We start from the raw sequence: 24,870 nt of genomic DNA on the forward strand, positions 1-24,870 counted from the left end.
CCACCCAGTCTCTTAAAGGCCAGTTTCCTGAAGGCATTCACTCAACTAAAGTTTACTCTTTCAGATGAATCAAGATTGCATCAAGTTGACAAAATAACCAAAAACCAAAAAACAAAACAAAAAAATCCTATCCAGCATAGCCAGGTTCCATCCCATTCCATCACAAACTGCCAAAGGGCTGGGGTGCATATTCCATGTTGTACTGAATTTTCAGTAAGCACAAACTCAAGATTATATGGTAAATAGAATCTTGATTCACAGTTTCAGAACCCCTAATGTCATGTAATGTATATCATGGCTGGAGACCCATGAAGGCCATCCAGGAAGTCTAGAAGACCCCTTCATGAAACTGAATATGAACTTGATGCTTCAATGGAGACAGTAGAATGTTGGAAGAAAGGCCCTTTATGTGCTTGGCCTAGAAAGCTACATGTATATGTTGTAGAGAGCTCAAGAAAGAGGCTACAAGCCGGGCAATGGTGGCACACACCTTTAATCCCAGCTCTCAGGAGGCACAGGCAGGTGGATCTCTATAAGTTTGAGGCAAGCCAGTTCTACAGAGTAAGTTCCAGCACACCCATGACTGTTTCACAGAGAAACCCAGTCTCAAAAATCCAAGAAATGAGAGAGAAAGGGGGAGAGAGAAAGACAGATAGAGACAGAGAGACAGAGAGAGAGACAGAGAGAAAGGAAGGAAGGAAGACAGAAAGAAAAAAGAAAAAAGGAAAGAAAGAAAAAAGGAAAGAGAGAAAGAAGGAAAGGTTATAGTGCTACAGCCAGTAAAACTGGAAGGCCAGGGTTCCTTCAGCCACTTGACTCCAAAATGATACATACCATCATATCACTAGATGACAGGTATAATATAGAGCTTCGGGATTTAGATTTTTCCCTCTTGGGTTTAGGTCCTCATTCAAGACACTCTTCCCTTACTGTGTCTCCACTCCTCCCTTTTATAATGGTAATTTTTACTTTGTACCATTTTATGTTAGAAGTCTGGGAGTCGATTTATGATTGTCCAGGTTCTCACTGTTGAAAACCTGCCAAGTCCCAAAAAAGACACTGGACTCCCAAAGAAACATGGGACTGTTTTAAAGATGGAATAAATGTATTTTGCATAATGAAATGAACTTCAACTTATAGCAACAAGGGGGAGAATATTGTATTTTAAAAGCAATAAACTTGAGGTGGGTGAGATTGCTCACTGTGTAAGAGTGTGTGCCATCAAGTGGTGGAGATGATAAAACAAGAAAACCAACTCTGACAAGCTGTCCTGTCTTCTGCACACCACATGGCCCATCAGAGCACATTGGAGATGCCTGGCATTTTGTGATCTTCACAACCAGGGAATTAGGATATGGCTACTGCTTTCTAGTAGAGACAGGCTGCAGATGGCAGTGGCATCTTCAGTGTGCAGCATTGCCTTCTTACTTCAAGAGAGAATCCCATAATGCCAACAGTGCCAAGGCTAAGACATCCAGCTCTACCCTCCAGAGATGTGAGTACTTAAGTGTTTCCACACAGGAATGTGGGGTTCTTGTGTATGTGTGTTGAGGTGTCAGTTTACTTACAAACCTTCTTTCACCTTGTATATGTCATGTTTATTTAAGCAACTTACATTTCACCAGTACTCTTGCCTGCTACGGCTTGTTGGCAGTATCCAAAAACATGATCATCACCCACAGAGGTTAGAATGAGAAAACACTTAAAGAAATGAGTGTATTTGACAGGAACGGAGGATATACAATTTAGACACACCCCAGAAATCAAGCTGATATTTTATTTGGAATGAGTTGGTGATTGCATAGTACTGTCTGAAAATGGGCAATTTCTTCAAAGATTCTCCTGGCAGATGTTACAAATGCCAAAGCCCTCACTTCAGGCCTTTTGCTCAGCCAGTTTGGAAGCACATGGTGCCCTCACCCGACTCTGTATTGTCAAGGAGATCATCTCATAGAGGAACAAAATGACAGCAAAGAGTGACATTGTGGCTGTCAGGACACCCAATGGGAACACCTTCGTGCAGTGTTTCTTTATAATGTCTTCTTTCTTTACGGGAAAGTCAGGTGGAAAGTCAAGTGTAGTTTGCCCATACATGTCAACCAGGTGGTTCAAGGTCACAGTAAGAAGTGTGAAAAGGCTGCTCACAGCCAAAATTATGGCAGACATCTTGTAGCAAAACAGCTGTATCTCAATGAATGGGTCTTCCATGCAGCTGATCTTAATAGCCACTGAAGTGAAAATCAAGACTAGGATTTTCATCGACATGGCCCACGCTATCAGGACTTGTAAATACTGAAATTCAGATGACTTGTTCCAGGTTTCATTGATAGGGGTGTGAACCAACATCCTGGTCATAGACCAGAGATGTTAAAGTCCTGAGTGTAATAAGCTTCCCAGAGTCCAATTGACACAAATTGCACATCCTTGTTGTTAAACTCCCACAGGCGCCAGCATTGGCTGTTTGCAAGGATGATTTCAAATACCAAAGCTGATGTACTGCAAATCAGGCCACTGAACTTGAAGATGTACTCCTTCATGTTGGCAAATCTGAAGAAGGCATCAAAGAAGAATAGAGTCAGTAAGAATACAAGGGAAGGCAGGAAAACAGGAGTCATGGCTTAGAGAGCACTGAGCTCTCATACCTTGTCCCTGTTGTCACATGGAGATATTTCAGTGGTCTATGTACAGATTACTATTCTGAACACTGTAAATAATAGTAAGAGAAGCTTGGAGATCCATGAGTATAGTGGGAATAGCTACTTTATGATATTTTGGACAACAATTTCATAATATCCATCAAATGCTGAAATGTTCATATTTGTTGACCAGGTGTTTCAGTGCTTGGAAATGACAGTGAGATTGGGGTTGGCAATATCACACTAAGGTCATTTTTACTCACCTTTGTTTGTAATATAGAAATATTATGAATAATGTAAATGAGGGTAATAAACAAAGGAATGCTCAAATTAATTATCACTTCTAAAATAATGTGATGAAACTTCTCATGACTATTAAGAAAGGAACTAACCTACATGGCCTGCTGAAATAAAAAAATGAAAACTATAATTCACATGGTATATCCAATCATGTGAGAATGTCATTCATACTGTGTACATGTGTATACAAGTATATACACATATGTGTATACATATGCATATATTTATTCACAAATGTATATTAACCCAAAAGTCACACACCTAATAAAGAACTCTAGGTAGATCAATGGAGTAGTGTACACTGTCCTTCTTATTAGTATTTTCTGAAATGTAATTATTACTAAAAACCCAAGAACTACATATATCTCATAATTAAACCTAGATTGAGAATGACTTTCAAGACATGTAGGTATTTGGGATGGGGATATAGCTTAGTGTTATAGTGATCACCTAAGATGAATAAGACTCTGAACTCATCCCTCAGTATAAGAAAACTAAAATCTCTGTGTAAAATATGAGGTTTCATGGATATTTCCATCATTTGCTCTTCACATACTCAAATACCTTTTTGAACATAAAACTGAGACTCCATGGGTTGCTGGCCAGTAGGGAAAACTCCCCATGGCCAGGCTCCCCTAACCCCCTATCAGACCCTGCAATCTACAAACCCAAGCCCTATTCCAATACCCATGTGCCTGGGATCCCAGTAACTTCCTGTGACAAGGAATCTTCCAGCTCGCATTGGACCAAGAGGTGAGCGACTCCCCTCCCTCCCAGAGAGTCCTGCCTCTGGGACCCAGGCCCTGGGAAACAAACAGTCCCCAAGAACACCTAGACAACTCTTCCCCAGATGCTGGCTAGCAGGGAAAATTTCCTTTGGCCAGGCTTCTCTACTAACCCCCCCCATCGGACCCTACAGTCTATACCCCAAGCACTACCCAATACCCATCTGCCTACAACCCCAGCAACTTGCTGAGACAAGGAATCCACCAGCTCTCATTGGTTCAATGGTGGCATCCTGAGACACAGAATCTGCAAGTTCTCACTGAACCAAGAGAGGCTTCCTAAGACACAGATTCCACCAGCTCTGACTATACCAAGAGCCCTGAGAAGACCAAGAGCAACTAGATGAGTCACAGAATCAGCTAGCTTGCATTGGGCCAAGTGTACTCCCTGATATTTAGAATCTGCCAGCTCCAATTAGACAAAGAGCTAAGACTGGACACAAAGGGACCCCCTGAGTCACAGACACAAAAAGCACAGAGTTGACCAATAGCAGCTTGCTCAGACACAGGCACCTCTTGCACCTATTAGAGGAAGAGATGGGCAGATTTCAATGCAGAAATACATACAACAACATAAAGAACAATATGGCATCGACAGAACCTAGCCCTCTTCTAACAGTAAGACCTAACATAATAATGTAGAACAATCAGAAGAAAATGACCTTAAAAATAGCTTCATGAAGATGATAGAGGGCTTTCAAGAAAAAATGAAAAATTCCCTTAAAGGAATTGAGGAAAAGACAAACAAAAAATTGGAAGAAATCAATAAAGAAATAGAGGAAAAGGCAAATGAAAAATAGGACGAAATCAATAAATCCCTTAAAGAAAGCCAAGAAAACCATGAAAAAGCAATTAAACATGTGAAGGAAACAGTTCAAAACCTGAAAAGGGAAATAGAAACAATGAAGAACACAAATAGAGGGAATGCTGGATAGAGAAAATATGAGTAAACAAACAGGAAACACAGATGCAAGTAACCAGCAGAATACAAGGGATGAAAGAGAGAATCTCTGGTGTAGAGGATACAATAGAGGAAATAAATTAATCAGTCAAAGAAAATAACAGAGGCCCAGTGGTGGCTGGCAGAGACATACAGGCCCGGAGGTGGCCCACAGTGACAGACAGGCCCAGCGGCAGCCAGCAGAGACAGACAGGCCCTCTGGTGGCCCACAGAGATAGACAGGCCCTGCCTCGGCTGGCAGAAACATACAGGCACAGCAGTGGCGGACAGCAAAGACATACAGGCCTGGCAGCAGCCCACAGAAATAAACAGGAACAGCAGCAGTGACAAGCAGAGGCAAGAAGACCTGCAGTGTTGGCCAGCAGATGTAGACAGGCCTGGCAGAGGCAGGCAGGCCCAGCAGAGGCAGATGGCAGCCCACTGGGGAGCCAGGCAGGCCCAGCAGATGGCAGCCAAAACACAGTTGCAATAAAGACCAGAAACTGAGCTATTACCCGCTGAAGAGCTAGTGTAAACAAGCTCTTAATCAAGATCTTGAAACAGGGACGCTTCTGACCCCAACACCCCGGCAAGAAGCTATCTCTGTGGGATGGAACCAGAACGAATCTCAACACTCCATTTGAGGCCCACCCAGAGCCTAGCTGCTGATCCTGCAAAACCCAACTTGGAGGGGTTGGTGAGACTACCCTGCTTAGCTGAAATCCATCTGGGAAAGGATTCAGATCCCTACAGTTTGAAGTCTGAAGAAACAAGATCAGCTGAGGAGTTGACGAATGAACAAAACGTGACCTGGGAACACAGAAGAAGGCACTGCCCAGCCACCAAACCAGATCACCAGAATCATAAGTATATACTTTACCAACTGAGATCAGCTGCTCCTGAAGAAACAGCCCAATAGCACCAATTTAACCAAAAAATCCTAGTGAACAAAGACTAAAAATTGAAACAAGAGAGGCACTCTCAGACATAGACACCACCTGCACCAAGTAGAGGAAGAGATGAGTAGACACCAGTGCAAAAATACAGGCAACAACATAAAAACCTATATGGCAACGTCAGAACCTAGTGATTCTACACCTGCAAGTACTGAACATACCAAGACAGAAAAAACAGAAGAAATCAATCCTACAATGACTTTAAGAAGATGATAGAGACCCTTAAAGAAGAAAAAAAATTCCCTTAAAGAGGAAATAAAAAATTCCCTTAAAGAGGAAATGAAAAACTCCATTAAAGAGGAAATAAAACTTCCCTTGAAGAGGAAATGAAAAACTCCATTGAAGAGGAAATACAAACTTCCCTTAAAGAGAAAATGAAAATCTCCATTAAAGAGGAAATGAAAAACTCCCTTAAAGTAATGGAAGAAAAAACGAACAAAAGATGGGAAGAAATCAAAGAAAGCCAAGAAAAAGCAATTAAACAGATGAAAGAAACATTCCAAGATCTGAAAAATTAATTTGAGACAATAAAGAAAACACATGCTGAGGGAATGCTGGAAATAGAAATCCTGACTAAATGAACAGGAGCTACAGAAACAAGCATAACCAACCGATTGCAAGAGATGGAACAGAGAATCTCTGACACTGAAGACACAATAGAGAACTTAGATTCATCAGTCAAAGAAAAAAAAACACTAAAGACAAAAAAGTCGTAACACAAAACATCCAAGAAATTTGGGACACCATGAAAAGACCAAACCTAAGAATAATAGGGATAGAAGAAGGAGAAGAATACCAACTCAAAGGCACAAAAAATATACTCAACAAAATCATAGAATAAAACTTTCCTAACCTAAAGAGAGAAATACCTATGAAGATACAAGAAGCTTACAGAACACCAAATAGGCTGGCTCCAAAAAAAGTCTCCTCACCACATAATAATCAAAACACTAAACACACAGAACAAAGAAAAAATATTAAGAGCCACAAAGGAAAAAGACCAAGTAACACATAAAGGCAAACCCATCAGAATAACACCAGACTTCTCAATAGAGACTATGAAAGCTAGAAGATCATGGACAAATCTTATGCAGACACTAAGAGACCATGGATACCAACCCAGACTATTATACCCAGCAAAACTCTCAATCACCATAGGCGGAGTAAACAAAATATTCCAGGATAAAACAAGATTTAATCAATACCTGTCCACAAACCCAGCCCTACAGAATGCACTAGAAGGGAAAATCCAACCCAAAGAAGCTAAACACATCCATGAAAAATCAAGCAATAGATAATCCCACACCAACATACACCAAAGAAAGACAACACAACACAGTCACAAAAAATAACAGGAATTAACAATCACTGGTCATTAATATCCATCAATATCAATGGTCTCAACTCACCTAAAAAAAGACACAGGCTAACAGAATGGATAAGAAACCAGGACCCATCCATCTGCTGCATACAAGAAACACACCTTAACTTCAAAGACAGACACTACCTCCGAGTAAAGGGCTGGGAAAAGGCTTTCCAAGCAAATGGACCTAAGAAACAAGCTGGTATAGCTATCCTAATATCTAATAAAATAGACTTCAAACTAAAATCAATCAAAACAGATCAGGATGGACATTACATATTTATCACAGGAAAAATCCACCAAGAGTAAGTCTGGATTCTAAACATTTATGCTCCAAATACAAAAGCACCCACATTCATAAAAGAAACACTACTAAACTTTAAAATGCACATCAAACCCCACACATTAGTAGTGGGAGATTTTAACACACCACTCTCACCAAAAGACAGATCTACCAGACTGAAACTTAAGAAAGAAATAAAGGACCTAACAGATGTTATGACTCAAATGGAGTTAATAGATATCTACAGAACATTCCATCCTAACACAAAAGAATATAACTTCTTCTCAGCACCCCATGGAACCTTCTCAAAAATTGACCACATGCTTGGCCACAAAACAAATCTCAACAGATACAAAAAAATTGGAATAACCTACTGTATCTTATCACACCACCATGCCTTAAAGTTAGACCTCAACAACCACAAAAATTATAGAAACCCCACAAACTCATGGAAACTGAATAATGCCCACCTGAAACATCAATGGGTCAAGGAAGAAATAGAAAGAAATTAAAGATTTCCTAGGATTCAATGAAAAGAAAATTAAAGATTATCCTTGGAAGCATTGCAAGATGAAAATCTGAGAGTCTGATGCAATGCTGATGTCAAAATAAAACTGATTGGTTGTGGCTAGGCAGGAAGTATAGGCGGGACTAACAGAGAGGAGAAATAAAAGAACAGGAAGGCAGGAGTCACTGCCAGCCACTGCCAGGACAAGCAGCATGTGAAGATGCTGGTAAGCCACGAGCCACGTGGCAAGGTATAGATTTGTAGAAATGGGTTACTTTAAGCTATAAGCACAGTTAGCAAAAAGCCTGCCACGGCCATACAGTTTGTAAGCAATATAAGTCTCTGTGTTTACTTGGTTGGGTCTGAGCGGCTGTGGGACTGGCGGGTGACAGAGGTTTGTCCTGACTGTGGGCAAGGCAGGAAAACTCCAGCTACAAATGGCGCCCAACGAGAGGGCAAGAGTTTCTACCTAAAACCTGAGAAAAGATTCTAAAATGGAGCTAAAAACAGCTTCCTAATTGTGTCTCTCAAATGAGCGGCAGCTGCCGGTTTGAGCTACTGGCAGGTTCCTAGTGTGTGTGCTCAACCTGCAGTATGGCGGGAATGAGGCCTCTGCAAGTGGCACATTAAGCTGTGTGGTGGATTTAGCCTTTGCTAGTACAAAGCAAAAAAGGTTTCTGGGCTACACACTGCTTGGATAAAAGCATAGACCCTCAATAGCTCCCAGAGCTGGCGGTGAATGTACCACCGCCATGTTGGGAAGCTGAGGTGGGCGGAGCCAGCAGCCATAGCACCGTTTTAGTCTTACAAATGCTGCAGTTTAAAGCAATAGATTCACAATAAGACAGATTCAGATGGAACAAGACTTTAAATGCTTTACAATGTGAGTAAAAATGTGCATAGGCTTGGAAGAGAGAGGAAAAGGAACATAGACAGTTATATAAAGAAATAGAAAGTTTTAAAATAATAAAGTCTTTAAAGAGAAAGTAAAAGTAATATAAAAAATAAGCCATGTAAAGATGGATATCACACAGAGAGTCTGGATTATATTGTCTTTGGGATTTTTTACTGCAGAAAGACATTTGATTGTAAAGACTGCTCAGTTAAATCAATGTGTATATTTTAAAGGTATTTCAATTTTGAAATTTATGTCTAAGGATGTTTTGCTTTGGAAAGGAGACTCTGCTTTTGTTCCCACAGAAAGCCAGAGGCTATGGATTTGTTCCAGATTAAGATACATCAGGTTTGACCAGCCAAGACCACCTGAAAGGTCTCCGATGACACCATGGCCCAGATGATCCAACATCCAGAATCGTTTCAAGGCAACTGGCTCAGACGATACTGTCTCACGGACTATTCCATGATCCTAAAATTTTCTTTGTGTCCCCATAAGATACAGCGCCCCCTTTCAGCAGGAAGTAGTAAGAGAAGCTACGCCCAAATTCCCAAATATACCAAGCTGACTTTGGGGATGTGTAAAAGTTAAAACCTTCCTTTAAAAAAAAAAGAAAGGGGAAGTGCTGTGGGATGTTAATGTATGTCCTGTGGGAGCCCTTCTTGGGTTCCTTGTGGCGTTACCCAGCAGGTCTGCATAGAGGATGATTAGGACCATGGGCCTGAGTGCAGGTGTCTGAGATGGTCTGTATGTCAAGTTGCTCTGATTGGTCAATAAATAAAACCTGATTGGTTGTGGCTAGGCAGGAAGTATAAGCGGGACTAACAGAGAGGAGAAATAAAAGAACAGGAAGGCAGGAGTCACTGCCAGCCACTACCAGGACAAGCAGCATGTGAAGATGCTGGTAAGCCACGAGCCACGTGGCAAGGTATACATTTGTAGAAATGGGTTACTTTAAGATATAAGAACAGTTAACAAGAAGCCTGCCACGGCCAAACAGTTTGCAAGCAATATAAGTCTCTGTGTTTACTTGGTTGGGTCGGAGTGACTATGGGACTGTGACAGAGTTTGTCTGACTTGGCAAGCAGAAAACTACACAGTACAACATACCCAAACTTATGGGATACTATGAAAGCAGTGCTAAGAGGAAAATTCATAGCTCTAAATGCACACATAAAGAAGATGGAGCAGTCCCATACCAATGAATTAACAAGACAACTGAAAGCTCTAGAACAAAAAGAAACAAACTCACCCAGGAGAAACAGACACCAGGAAATAATCAAATTGAGGGCTGAAATCAACGAAATAGAGAACAAGAGAACAATACAAAAAAATCAATGAAACAAAGAGTTGGTTCTTTGAAAAAATCAACAAGATAGACAAACCCCTAGCCAAATTAACCAAAAGGCAAAGATAGAGCACCCAAATTAACAAAATCAGAAATGAAAAGGGAGACATAACAACAGACAACGAAGAAGTCCAGAGAATCATCAGATCATACTTCAAAAACCTGTACTCCACATAAATGGAAAACCAGAAAGAAATGGACAATTTTCTGGATAAATACCACATACCAAATTAAATCAAGACCAGATAAACCATTTAAATAGACCAATAACCCCTAAAGAAATAGAAACAGTCATCAAAAGTCTCCCAACCAAAAAAAAGCCCAGGACCAGATGGTTTCAGTGCAGAATTCTACCAGACTTTCAAAGAAGAACTAATACCAATCCTCTTCAAAGTGATCCACACAATAGAAACAGAAGGAACACTACCAAACTCTTTTTATGAGGCTACAATTACCCTGATACCCAAACCACACAAAGATGCAACAAAGAAAGAGAACTATAGACCAATCTCCCTCATGAACATTGATGCAAAAATACTCAACAAAATATTGGCAAACCAAATCCAAGAATACATCAAAACAATTATCCATCACGACCAAGTATGATTCATCCCAGGGATGCAAGGATGGATCAACATATGAAAATCTGTCAGTGTAATCCACCATATAAACAAACTGAAAGAAAAAAACCACATGATCATCTCCTTAGATGTTGAAAAAGCCTTTGACAAAATCCAAAACTCCTTCATGATATAGGTCTTAGAAAGATCAGGAATACAAGGAACATTTCTAAACATAATAAAGGCAATTTATAGCAAGCCAACAGCCAACATCAAATTAAATAGAGAGAAACTCAAAGTGATACCACTAATTCAGGAACAAGACAAGGCTGTCCACTCTCCCCATATTTACTCAATACAGTACTAGAAGTTCTAGCTAGAGCAATAAGACAACAAAAGGAGATCAAAGGGATACAAATTGGAAAGGAAGAAGTCAAACTTTCATTATTTGAAGATGATATGATAGTATACATAAGTGACCCAAAAAACTCTACCAGGGAACACCTACAGCTGATAAACTCCTTCAGTAAAGTGGCAGGATACAAGATCAACTCAAATAAAATCAGTAGCCCTCCTATACACAAATGATAAAAGGGCTGAGAAAGAAGTCAGAGAAACAGCACCCTTTACAATAGCCACAAATAATATAAAATACCTTGGGATAACACTAACTAAACAAGTGAAGGACCTTTTTGATAAGAACTTTAAATCTCTAAAGAAAGAAATTGAAGAAGATATCAGAAAATGGAAGGATCTCCCATGCTCATGAATAGGTAGGATTAACATAGTAAAAATGGCAATCTTACCAAAAGCAATCTACAGATTCAATGCAATCCCCATCAAAATCAAAACAACTCTGAGATACCACCTTACACCTGTCAGAATGGCTAAACACCAATGACAGTCAATGTTGGAGAGGAACATTGTTGGAGCAAAGGGAACACTCCTCCACTGTTGGTGGGAATGTAAGCTTGTACAACCACTGTGGAAATCAATATGGCGGTTTCTCAGAAAATTAGCAATCGAACTACCTCAAGACCCAGCCATACCACTCTTGGGCATATACCCAAGGAATGCTGATTTATATCATAAAGATACATGCTCAGCTATGTTCATAGCAGCACTATTTGTAATAGCCAGAACCTGGAAACAACCTAGATGCCCGTCAACAGAAGAATGGATGAAAAAAATGTGGTACATATACATAATGAAGTACTACTCAGCAGAGAAAAACAATGAAAGCATGAAATTTGCAGGCAAATGGATGGAACTAGAAAAAATCATCCTGAGTGAGGTAACCCAAACCCAGAAAGACAGCCATGGTATGTACTCACTCATAAGTGGATTCTAGATATAAAATAAAGAACAATCAGACCACAACCCATAGAACCATGGAGGCTATATATATAGCATGGAGGTCCCTAGGACGACTGTGGCTTATAATAAATTTCGGTTTTACTAAAAAAAAAAAGAATTTTATAAAAGGAATTTGGACAATGACCAGTAAAGTGAGAGAAACATCTAAGAAAGAATCTCTTTCAAAGGTAATTTGCAGAATATTTCAAGGAGGTTCCTTGAATTTTAGGTGAGATGAAAAGTAAAGTATTATTTACTGATCTTGGCAGCACTACATGTGTTGCGATGTTATTCAGAGATCTTCAGAGAAATGGAGCTAAAGGTGTGTGTGCTTATGTTAGCAGACCGATCTTAAGTGTGTGGCTCATGGGACTGTACAAATTGGCAAGTCCAAAATCTTCAGGGTAAGAGTTGGCCTGAAAAATCAGGAAAAAGTTGCTATTTGAGTGAGAAAGTAACCCACAGAGAGAATTCTCTTGCTGAAGACACTAGTCTCTTCAAAGTAAAGCCTTCACCGAATGAGGTCCATCCACATTATGAAGACCAATCTGCTTAACCCAAGGTAAAGTTATTGGTTTATGTTAAGTTCATAGAAGAAATATATTTATACTGTGCTATGAAAGCTGCCAGGGGGAAAAAGCAACCAATAGTCCCACCAAGCTTTAAAGCCTATGAACCACAATAATGACCAGCCAGGCAAGGTACCCTCAATGGCACAATAGTGACACTTTTATCTTGAGAGTAACCAACAGCTTTTTAATTGAGTCCAAGGCCTCCTTGGTAGTAGTGGGGCATTAATGCTTAAAACTGTAAACCTAGCCAACCACAAATGGTTAGAGAGGCCATACACTCTTTTACTGCCATCTCCTAATACAGTATGATTCCTAACTTTATTCTGAACACTTACCCTTGTATCTACAGAAGAGTATCTCTGACCCCTGATCAAAGAAGCTTCTTTGTACAACAGATAGGGCTATTACAGAGATCCACAAATCAGAGAATTTGTTGAAATCAGAGGGTAAGTGACTGTAGGGTACCCAACTATGATTGATACATCTATGACACAATTTTTATACCTAAAGCTCAGGAAAACTCATGGAAGAAGGAGGTGGAAAAATTATAAGAGCAAGAGAGACCAGAGGTTAAATATCAAGCAGCTCTCCAGAGAATTGATGGGACTATAAAAAGTCTTTGACACATTCAACACCCTTTCATAATAAAACACCCTCAGAAAAATGTAACCAGAGGGAACTTGAACAACTTCATAAAGAACATGTGCAGAATGGTTACAGGTGATATCACAGTGCTGAAAGAGGAAGTGGTTTCCTTTGGAGTTCAGGAACATGACTGGGAAGGTGGAATATTCCCAGTCATATTGGACACATTAATAGACATTCTGGAAACTACAACAGGCAAGGAGAACAAATAAAAGCCACATCAAGTAGTAAGAAAGAAACTGTCTTTAATTGAAGAGCATTTTATTGTCAAAAGAGAATGTTAGGAATCTCAAAAAAAATTACCAACCCTCCTATGTCTAAGTCATAGATACCAAAAACAAACAAACAAAAAATACAAACCACAGTTTTTTTCTCTATACTAACAATAAACATGATGGGACTAAAATTAAAAACACAACAAAAATAAAAAAAGAAAATACCAAAGCCAAAAATGTAATAACACAAAATGTCCAGAAAATATTGGATACCATGAAAAGACCAAACCTAAGAATAATAGGGATAGAAGCAAGAGAAGAATAACAAATCAAAGGCACAGAAAATATATTCAACAAAATCATGGAAGAAAACTTTCCCAACTTAAAGAAGGAAATGCCTATGAAGATACAATAAGCTTATAGAACACCAAACAGACTGCGCCCCCCCAAATGTCCCCTCAACACATAATAATTAAACCACTAAACATACATAATAAAGAAAGAATATTAAGAGCAGCTAAGATAAAAGACCAAGAGACCTACGAAGGCAGACCCATCAGAATAACACCCTACTTCTCAATGGAGACTTTGAAAGCCAGAAAGACCTGGACAGATGTAGTTCAGACACTAAGAGACCATGGATACCAGCCTAGACCAACAAAACTTTAAAATAACCATAAACAGGGTAAATAAGACATTCCAAGACAAAACCAGATTTAAACAATACCTATCCACAAATCCAGCCCTACTGAAAGCACTAAAAGGAAAATTCCAACCTAAGGAAATCAGATACACCTATGAAACACAGGCAATAGATAATCCCACAGCTGTAAATCCCAAAGAAGAGAAATATACACACACTACCACCAAAAGATAACAGGAATTAATAATCACTGGTCATCAATATCCCTTAATATCAATGGTCTTAATTCACCTATAAAAAGACACAGGCTAGTAGAATGGATATGAAAGCAGACCCATCTTTCTGCGACATACAAGAAACACACCTCAATTTCAAAGATAGACATTACATCAGAGTAAAAGGATGGGAAGTCTTTCCAATCAAATGGACTTAAGAAACAAGCTGTTGTAGCTATCCTAATATCTAACAAAAGAGACTTCAAACTAAAATCAATCAAAAGCGATTGAGAAGGGCATTACATACTCATCACAGGAATCCACCAAGATGAAGTTTCAATTCTGAACATTTATACCACAAATTACAAGGGCACCCACATATGAAAAAAAGTATTAAAGCTTAAATCACACATCAAACCAAACACATTAATAGTGAGAGACTTCACCACCCCACACTCACCACTGGACAGATCTGCAAAATCTAAACTTAACAGAGAAATAAGGGGCTTAACTGATGTTATGACTCAAATAGACTTAATTGATATCTACAGAAAATTCCACCCTAACACAAAATACCTTCTTCTCATCACCTGACGGTACCTTCTCTAAAATCAACCACATACTTGGTCACTAAGCAAATCTCAACAGATACAAAAAAATTGGAATAACCTCCTATATTCTATCAGACCACCATGGTTTACAGTTAAATTTCAACAACAACAAAAATTACAGAAAGCCTACAATCTCATGGAAACTGAATAATGCTCATACGAATCACCAATGGGTTAAAGAAGAAATAAGAAAGAAATTAAAGACTTCCTAGAATTCAATGAAAATGAATGTACTACATACCCAGACTTATGGGACACTAAGAAAGCAGTGCTAAAGGGAAAATTCATAGCTCTAAATGCCCACATGAAGAAGTTGGAGAAATCTCACATTAGTGACTTAACAGCACACCTGAAAGCTCTAGAACAAGAAAAAGCAAAGTCACACAGGAGGAATAGATTGGAGGATATTATCAAATTAAGAGCTGAAATCAATAAAATAGAAACAAAGAGAACAATATAAAGAATAAATGAAACAAAGAGTTGTTCTTTGAGAAAACCAAAAAGATAGACAAGCCCTTATCCAGACTAACCCAAAGGCAGAGAGCATCCAAATTAATAAAGTCAGAAATGAAAAGGGAGATGTAATAACTGACACTGAGGAAATCCAGATAATCATTAGGTCATACTTCAAAAACCTGTACTCCACAAAATTGGAAAATCTAAATGAAACGGACAATTTTCTGGATAGGTACCACATACCGAAGTTAAATCAAGACCAGATGAACTATTTATATAGACCAATAACCCCTAAAGAAATACAAACAATCATTAAAAGGCTCCCAACCAAAAAAAGCACAGGACCAGATGGTTTCAATTTAGAATTCTACCGTATTGTCAAAGAGGCATTAATACCAATACTCTTCAAATTGTTCCACACAATAGAAACAGAAGGAATGTTACCAAACTCCTTCTATGAGGTTACTGCTACTCTGATTCACATGCCACAAAAAGATGCAACGAAGAAAGAAAATTACAGACCAATCTCCCTCATGAACATTGAAGCAAAAATAATCAATAAAATATTGGGAAACTGACTCCAACAACAGATCAAAAGCATTATCCACCATGATCAAGTAGGCTTTATCTCAGAAATGCAAAATAGTTCAACATGGGAAAGTCTGTCAAAGTAATACATCATATAAACAAACTGAAAGAAAAAAATCTACATGGTCATTTCATGAAATGCTGAAAAGGCCTTTGACAAAATCCAACACTTCTCCATGATAAGGAAATTGGAGAGATCAGGAATACAGGAAACACACCTAAACATAATAAAGGCAATTTACAGCAAGCCAACAGCCAACATCAAAGTAAATGGAGAGAAACTCAAAGCGATTCCACTAATACCAGGAACAAGACAAGGCTGTCCATTATCCCCATATTCATTCAATGTAGTACTTGAAGTTCTAGCTACAGCAATAAGACAGCAAAAGAAGATCAAGGGGATACAAATTGGAAAGAAAGAATTCAAACTTTCACTATTTGCAGATGATATGATAGTATACATAAGTGACCATGAAAATTCAACCAAGGAACTCATATAGCTGATGAACATCTTCAGTAATGTGTGGCAGGATACAAGATTAACTCAAAGAAAATCAGTAGCTCTCCTGTATACAATTGATAAATAGGCTGAGACAGAAGTCAGAGAAACATCACCCTTTACAATAGCCACAAATAATATAAATACCTTGGGTTAACTCTAATTAAACAAGTGAATGACCTGTGTGACAAGAACTTTAAGTCCCTGAAGAAAGAAATTGAAGAAGATATCAGAAAATGGAAAGATCTCCCATGATCATGAATAGGCAGATTAACACAGTACAATTGACAATCTTACCAAAAGCAATTTACAAATTCAAAGCAATCCCTGTCAATTTCCCAACACAATTCTTCACAGACCTGGAGAGAACAATACTCAACTTCATATGGAAAAACAAAAAACCCAGGATAGCCAAAAGAATCCTATACAATAAAACAACCTCTGGAGGCATCACAATCCCTGACTACAAGCTCTACTATAGAGCTACAGTAATACAAACAGTTTGGTACTGTCATAAAAACCGACATGTGGACCAATGGAACCGAACTGAAGACCCTGACATTAATCTGCACACATATGAACAAATGATTTTCGACAAAGAAGCCAAAACTGTACAATAGAAGAAAGAAAGCATCTTCAACAAATGGTGCTGGCATAACTGGATGTCAACATGTAGGAGACTGCAAATAGATCCATATCAGTCACTATGCACAAAACTTAAGTCCATGTGGATCAAAGACCTCAACATAAATCCAGTTACTCTGAATCTGATTGAAGAAAAATTAGGAAGTAGTCGAGCGCATTGACACCAGAGATCACTTCCTAAATATAACAACAGTAGCACAGACACTGAGAACAACAATTAATACATGGGACCTCTTGAAACTTATAAGCTTTTGTAGGGCAAAGGGCACAGTCAACAAGACAAAACGACAGCCTACAGAATGGGAAAAGGTCTTCACCAACCCCACATCTGTCAGAAGGCTGATATCCAGAATGTATAAAGAACTCAAGACACTAGACATCCAAATACTCAACAGTCCCAATTAAAAAATGGGCTATATAGCTAAACAGAGAATTCTCAACAGAAGATTCTCGAATGGCTGAAAGACATTTAAGGAATTGCTCAATATCTTAGTCATCAGGGAAATGCAACTCAAAATGATTCTGAGATACCATCTTACACCCATCAGAATGGCTAAGATCAAAACCCCTGAAGACAGATTATGTTGGAGAGGATGTGGATCAAGGGGAACACTCCTACACTGTTGGTGGGAATGAAAACTTGTACAACCACTTTGCAAATCAATATGGCACTTTCTTAGAAAATTGGGAATCAACCTCCCTCAAGACCCAGCTATACCACTCTTGGGCATATACCCAAGGAAGTCTCAATCATACCACAACTACACATGCTCAACTATGTTCATAGTAGCTTTATTCCTAATATCCAGAACGTGGAAACAATCTAGATGCCCTTTAACTGAAGAATGGATAAAGAAAATGTTGTATATATACACAATGGAGTACTACTCAGCAGAGAAAAACAATGACATTATGAGGTTTGAAGGCAAATGGGTGGAACTAGAAAAAATGAGTGAAGTAACCCAGACTCAGAAAGACAAATATGGTATGTACTCCCTCATAAGTGGATACTAGATGTAAAGCAAAGGATAACCAGACTGCAACTCACAACTCTATAGAGGCTAACTAGTAAAGAGGACTTTAAGAAAGACACAGGTATTGCCAAGTGACAGAAAAATGGATGAGATCTACTGAGCAAACTGGTGGGGTGGAATGGAGTTCAAGGGTCGTGGGAAAGTGCGCTTAGGAGAATGGGATGTCCTAGCTGGATCAGGAACAGAGTGGGAGAACAAGCAAAGAGATACCATGATAAATGAAGACCCCCATGGGAATAGGAAGAAACAGAGTGCTAGGGAAGTCCCTAGAAATCCAAGAATATACCTCCACTCTAAACTACTGGCAATAGTAAAGAGAGTTAGATGACCTCCACTTGTGATCGGATGGCTGAATACCCTAACTGTCATGATAGAACTCTCATCCAGTGACTGATTGAAGCAGATGCAGAGATCCATGGCCAAACCCCAGGTGGAGCTCCGGGAGACCAACCAGCGAGGAAGAGGAGGGATTATATGAGCAAGAGATATGGAGACCATGATTGGAAAAAGCACAGGGACAAATAGACAAACTAACGGAAACACATGAACTGTGAACCAATAGCTCAGGTGCCCCCATGGACCTGGAGCAGGCCCTCTGGATAAGTGAGACAGTTGATTAGCTTGAACTGTTTAGGAGGCCCCTAGGCAGTGGAACTGGGACCTGTCCTTGGTGCATGAGTTGGCTTTTTGGAAACTAGGGCCTATTCTGAGACACTTTGCTCAGCCTTGGTGCAGGGGACTGGACCTGCCTCAATTGGATCTACCAGGCTGGGCTGAATCCCCATGGGAGACCTTGCCTTGGAGGATGTGGGAATTGGTGGGTGGTTGGGGTGGGATGAAGGGGGGTTGGAGGAGGGAGGACAGATTAATCTGTGGCTGATATGTAAAATTAAGTTTATTATAAAATAAAATATTTATTTAAAAAAGTTCTCAAACACACACATCACTGCAAAAAAGAATCTTGTACAATAAAACCACCTCTGGAGGTATCACCATCCCTGATTTCAAAGCGCTACTATAGAGCTATAGTAATAAAAAGAGATTGGTGTTCGAATGAAAACCAATATGTGGACGAATGAAGTTGAACTGAAGTCACTGACATTAACCTACACTACTATGAGCACTTGATTTTTGACAAAGAAGCCAAAACTGTACAATGGAAAAAAGAAAACATCTTCAACAAATGGTGCTGGCATAGCTGGATGTCAACATGAAAATTGCAAATAGATTCATATCTATCACAATGCACAAAACTTAAGTCCAAGTGGATCGAAGGCCTCAATAAAAAACCAGTTACACTGAACCTGATAAAAGAGAAAGTAGAAAATAATCTTGAATGCATTGGCACAGGAGACCACTTCCTAAATATAACACCAGTAGCATAGACACTGAGAACAACAACTAATAAGTGAGACCTCCTGAAACTGAGAAGCTTCTGTAAGGCTTAGGATACAGTAAATAAGACAAAACAACAGCCTACAGAATGGGAAAATATTTTCAACAACCCACATCTGACAGAGGGCAGATCTCCAAATTGTATTGAGAACTCAAGAAGCTAGACAACAAAATAACAAAAAATCCAATTAAAAATTGTCTAGAGCTAAAGAGTGAATTCTCAAAGGAAGAATTTCAAATGGCCAAAAGACATTTAAGGAATTGCTCAGCATCCTTAATTATCCGGGAGATGTAAATCAAAACGACTCTGAGATACCATCTTACACCCATCAGAGTGGCTAAGACCAAAAATCCTGAAGACAGGTTATGTTAGAGAGGATGTGGATCAAGGGGAAAACTCCTCCACTGTTGGTGGGAGTGCAAACTGGTACAGCTACTTTGAAAATCAGTATGGTGGTTTCTCAGAAAATTGGGAATCAACCTCCCTCAAGACCCAGCTATACCACTCTTGGGCATATACCCAAGGAATACTCAATCATACCACAAGGACACATGTTCTACTATGTTCATATCAGCAATATTCGTAGCAGCCAGAACCTGGAAACAACCTAGATTCCACTCAACTTAAGAATGAATTAAGAAGCCGGGCGGTGGTGGCGCACGCCTCTAATCCCAGCACTCGGGAGGCAGAGCCAAGCGGATCTCTGTGAGTTCGAGGCCAGCCTGGGCTACCAAGTGAGCTCCAGGAAAGGTGCAAAGCTACGCAGAGAAACCCTGTCTCGAAAAACCAAAAAAAAAAAAAAGAATGAATTAAGAAAATTAAGAAAATGTGGTTCATATACACAATGGAATACAAATCAGCAGAGAAAACAATGACATCATGAGATTTGCAGGCAAATGAATGGAACTAGAAAATATTGTCCTGAGTGAGGTAACACAGAAGGACTCAGAAATACAGGCATGATACTCCCTCATAAGTGGATACTAGATATAAAGCAAAGTGTAATGAGGCAACAACCCACAACTCCACAGAAGCTAACTAAAAGGGAAGAATCAAAGAAGGAAGCATGGACAGCCCTTGGAAGGGGAAATAGATGAGATCTTCATCAGTAAACTGGGGATGAGGGATGGGCCATGGAGGGTAGGGGATAGGGGATGAGAGCATAAGGGAATGGGATGATTGAACTGGAAAAGGGATAGAGGGGAAATGCAATGAAATAAATATATGAGAGAGAGGAGAGAGAGAGAGAGAGAGAGAGAGAGAGAGAGAGAGAGAGAGAGAGAGAGAGAGAGAGAGAGAGAGAGAGAGTATCATGGGGATAGAGAAAGCCTGGTGCTAGGGAAGTTGTTAGGAATTCCCATGGATGACCCCAGCCTGGGCTACTAGCAGTAGTGGAGAGGGTGCCTGAACTGACCTGGCTTGCCCCAGAGATAAGACCGGTGAATACTCCAACTGTTATCACAGAACTTTTTTCCAATGATTGATGGAAGCAGATGCAGAGATCCACAGCCAATCTCTAGACTGAGCTGCAGGAGTCCAGTCAAAGAGAGAGAAGAGGGATTCTATGAGCAAGTGCATCAGGATCATGATGGGGAAATATGCAGGGAAGACCAAAACCACACAAGAGGGAACTCGTGAAAGTTGGATCAATGGCTGTGGAGCCTACTTGGGAAGGACACCCTTTGCATAGTGAGACAGTTGTGTAGCTTGATCTGCCAGGGAGGTCCCCTGGCAGTAGGATCAGAATCCATCTCTGTTGTTTGAACTGTAGTCCACTACCAATGATGATGCAGTCTTGAGGCAAAGGAAAGGACTTGGACTTGCCTCTACTGAATGTACTTCCACATGGGAGGCCTTGCCTTCTTGTGGGAGGGAGTGGGGGATGGGTTGGAAGGGAAGGCTGGGGGGGCAGGAGAAGGAAAGAGGGGGATCTTTGGTGTGTAAAAGGAATGAAAAAATTTTCTTAATAAAAAACTAAGACTCCACATTAACTCTCTGCACAAACTTATTTAAATCACTCAATTCAAACCCTCAGATGTACTGTCACTCATGGAAAAAACTAACCTGAGGGATGATAATTTATCAGAAAGGAAGGAGGCAAAGTCATTAACTCACTAGGCATGTGGATAATGTCATTACCACTGTCCCTGAAGGAGGTTTGAGGGACTTAGAAATGGGATCTCTTGCCAGGAAACCTTCCCTAGCCGCTATGCTTGGCTTCATAGCCTCTATGAGATGTACTTTCTAACTTAGTGGAGGTAGTAGCTGTTCTACTAAGGAAGTGCCATCAGCAAGATGGGTCTTCAATTGATAGTAGCTTGGGTAACACTCTGCCCACATCCTCTTCCTTGCCAAGGCACGTTTGAGGCAGTGGACTACAGGAATGTGGGGTTTTATGAAAATAGTGGAAACAGGATGAAGATTGCTGTTGTTCCAAAACACTGAGCTAGCTTGTCAGGATCTGTTTCTGCCTATGTTTGAAAGCCATGGAGTGGATTCCTGTGTTTCATAAAGACCATATGTGAAAGCTTCCAAGTAATGTAACATTTTTACCTTTGTGTATTCTGGATAAGTAGATCCATTTGAAAGGTGGCAAGACCACAGATGGTCTTCTCAGTAATAGGAAATGCCCATAAATGGAGTCAGAGGAAGAACACAAACACCTTCAGAAAAAGAAGTTCTGTTAGGCAGACATTTCAGCTCAGAGCAGTATTCTCCCCAACCCCTGGATCCCACAATCCTTCCATTCCCCTCCTGATTTTGGCTTAGTTGGAGTCTCATTTAAACACTTCAGGAGTATCGGTACATCTGTTATTACTGGCCCTTCAATGTTACCCACCCAATCATTATCCCCATTTTGTAGTTAAGGAAACAACACAGGAAAGCTAATTCATACACTCAACTTCAGGAAGCTACACAGACAGCAGTGCAGCTCCCTGGCTTCCTGTAGTCACACACAGGGCTTCCAGGCACTTATGATATTCAGCAAGACTTACACATACTTAATCACATGTCAATGACGCTCTCTGGCATTCTGTGCCCTGTGAAATTGAATGTGATTAATAAAACCACCTGGAAATGTGAAATACTTGCCTCCTTTTCTCTTCTACGAAGGTAAGTGACTGCTAGTTTTCAGAGAAGTAACTGACTTTAAAAATTCTTATGTTTCCATGGCTACTAAGGCTGAATGGTGGACTATGACCACTGAATATACAGTCATAATGGACCAGCATTTTAAACAGCCCTCTGATGTGTTAATAGACTTTTTAAAAAGTAATTTTCTTTTGGATTTATATATGAATTAGTAGTTACAATTTCGGGTAGCTTTACAAAAAATAATTGATAAAAACAAAATAAAAATATTGCCATAGTGGAAGGGAAGAAAGACATTCCATTATAAAAGCAAAAGGTCTTCACTGGAGAATATGGTGCCATCTTGCTTCCATAAATCTCTTAGACACAGACACAGATTAGATATGGGATGTCTACAATTACTAACATCCTGGGAAATTTTGTTTTTGTTCCAACTAATTCCACCTTTTCTCTTTCTCTTTTAACTTTAAACATGAATGTCTTACTTTGGGTTTCTATTGCTGTGATAAAAGCTCATGACCAAAAGCAACTTGGAGAGGCAATGGTTTATGTGGCTTTTATTTCCACATCATAGTCCATCATCAAAAGAGGTCAGGACAGGAACTCCAGGGAGGAAACTGGAGGCAGGAACTAAATGAAGCAGAAGCCACTGCATACTGGCTCCTTCCCACAGCTTGCTTTTTTACACCTTCCAGGACCAGATACCCAGATGTAACATTGCCCAGTGAGTTAGGTCCTCTCATATCAATCATTAATCAAGAAATTCCCTATAAGGTTGCCTGCAGGCAATCAGAAGTAGGCATTTTATTAACTGGGGCTCTGCTTGCCAGATAACTCTAGCTGGTATCAATTTACAAACAAAACCAAAGCAAAAATCAAAAGTTTCCCCAGAAATGGTTGTCACCTAGTTATGCAGGTGATTATAAATATATAGAGAGTAATCCTTCTTAGTACAGTTGAAATTTGAGAACCTCCCATAATCTAGATACATACTCAAAATGAAGCAGAAGAAAAGAGTGAGGAGAGAAGAGAAAAGTGAAAATGTGTTTTTTCATTTATATCTTTATTTCTTTATACTTCGTATTTTATTTGTGATATAATAGCCAAGTAAAACTACCCATGAATTCTTTTTTATATAATAAATTAAATTTTATAGCCACCACACATCACTAATTATATGTGACATCGATAACCCCTTTTTCTAATGGATGAATCATCCAGACAAAACATGAAGAGAGAAATGAGGGTTAAATGACGTTCTAGATCAAATGTACTTGACAAATATCTATAGATATTCTATACAAACACAGAGTACACATCCCGTTGAACTTTCACCAAGTGGACCACATACTGAGACACATAACATGTCTAAACACATACAGGAAACATTAAAATAACTCATTGTATTATATCAGACCACAATAGAATAAAGTTTGATATCAACAACTGTAGAAACCACAGAATATAGTTGTGAAAACTGAACATCACACTTCTAAACAATGAGTGAACTTTTGAAGAAATGTAAAACAAAATTAAAGAATTCCTATAACTGAATAAAAATGAAAACACAACACAAAAATTTATGGCATACAATGAAGGCAGTCCTAAGAGGAAAATTTATAGCTCTAAGTGCCTATATCACAAAAAAAGAGACTGCAGAGTGCCTTGCTCTAAATGGCATGTCTATATTCTACCTCTCCCTCTCAAAACTCAGCTATCATCACAGAAGAGAGGACAGGAAAAAATTAAGATCAGAGGTGGAGGGTGAATATAATACAGAGGTGTTTTCTGAATACAAAGCAGTTGTACATATGACCTCACCATAGCTATGGCAGTATGCACACGACCTGCACAAGCTCAAGCAGACAAATCCCATCATGGAGGGAGAAGGCAAATATAACAAACTCACCTCATCTGAGGAACTATTGGCAAATGATAGTGGCTGCTTTAATGGTATGACACCTGGTAAGTCTGGGATGTCTCCACACCCAAGAGTATTGGCAGTGCAATATGGATTCCATAGAGGAAAAGCGGGAGCAGGAACTGAGGTAAGGAAGACTGTGTGGAGAAAAAGGGGGAGCAGGGATTGAGGTAAGGCTGTTGGGTGCAACTGACAGGAGTTGAAGAGTGGAAACATTTTAGACAAATAAACCAAAGGAAAGAAATGTCCGAAATGAAAAAAAAAATACAGATGTAAAAGAAGACGGTACAACAGAACCAAATGAAATCTAAATTCTTGTAAGGAAACGCTTCAAAAACCTATATTCTACCAAAATGGAAATGTTAAAAAATGGATGAATTTCATAATATATATGACCTATGAAAGTT

General features: G+C 39.5%; 1 protein-coding gene across 1 annotated transcript; it reads right to left on the reverse strand.

The window, feature by feature from the left end:
* Positions 1-1,761: 1,761 nt before the first annotated feature.
* On the reverse strand, positions 1,762-22,108 carry LOC114687501. Its single transcript, XM_028862121.2, is given in 3 exon segments — positions 1,762-2,357; positions 2,360-2,547; positions 22,003-22,108. Coding segments are annotated over 3 exon segments (699 nt in total). The 5' UTR covers positions 22,032-22,108; the 3' UTR covers positions 1,762-1,875.
* Between the last annotated feature and the right edge of the window lie 2,762 nt (positions 22,109-24,870).

This window comes from Peromyscus leucopus, unplaced genomic scaffold, assembly GCF_004664715.2.
Source record: "Peromyscus leucopus breed LL Stock unplaced genomic scaffold, UCI_PerLeu_2.1 scaffold_1251, whole genome shotgun sequence".
NCBI classification, from domain to species: domain Eukaryota; kingdom Metazoa; phylum Chordata; class Mammalia; order Rodentia; family Cricetidae; genus Peromyscus; species Peromyscus leucopus.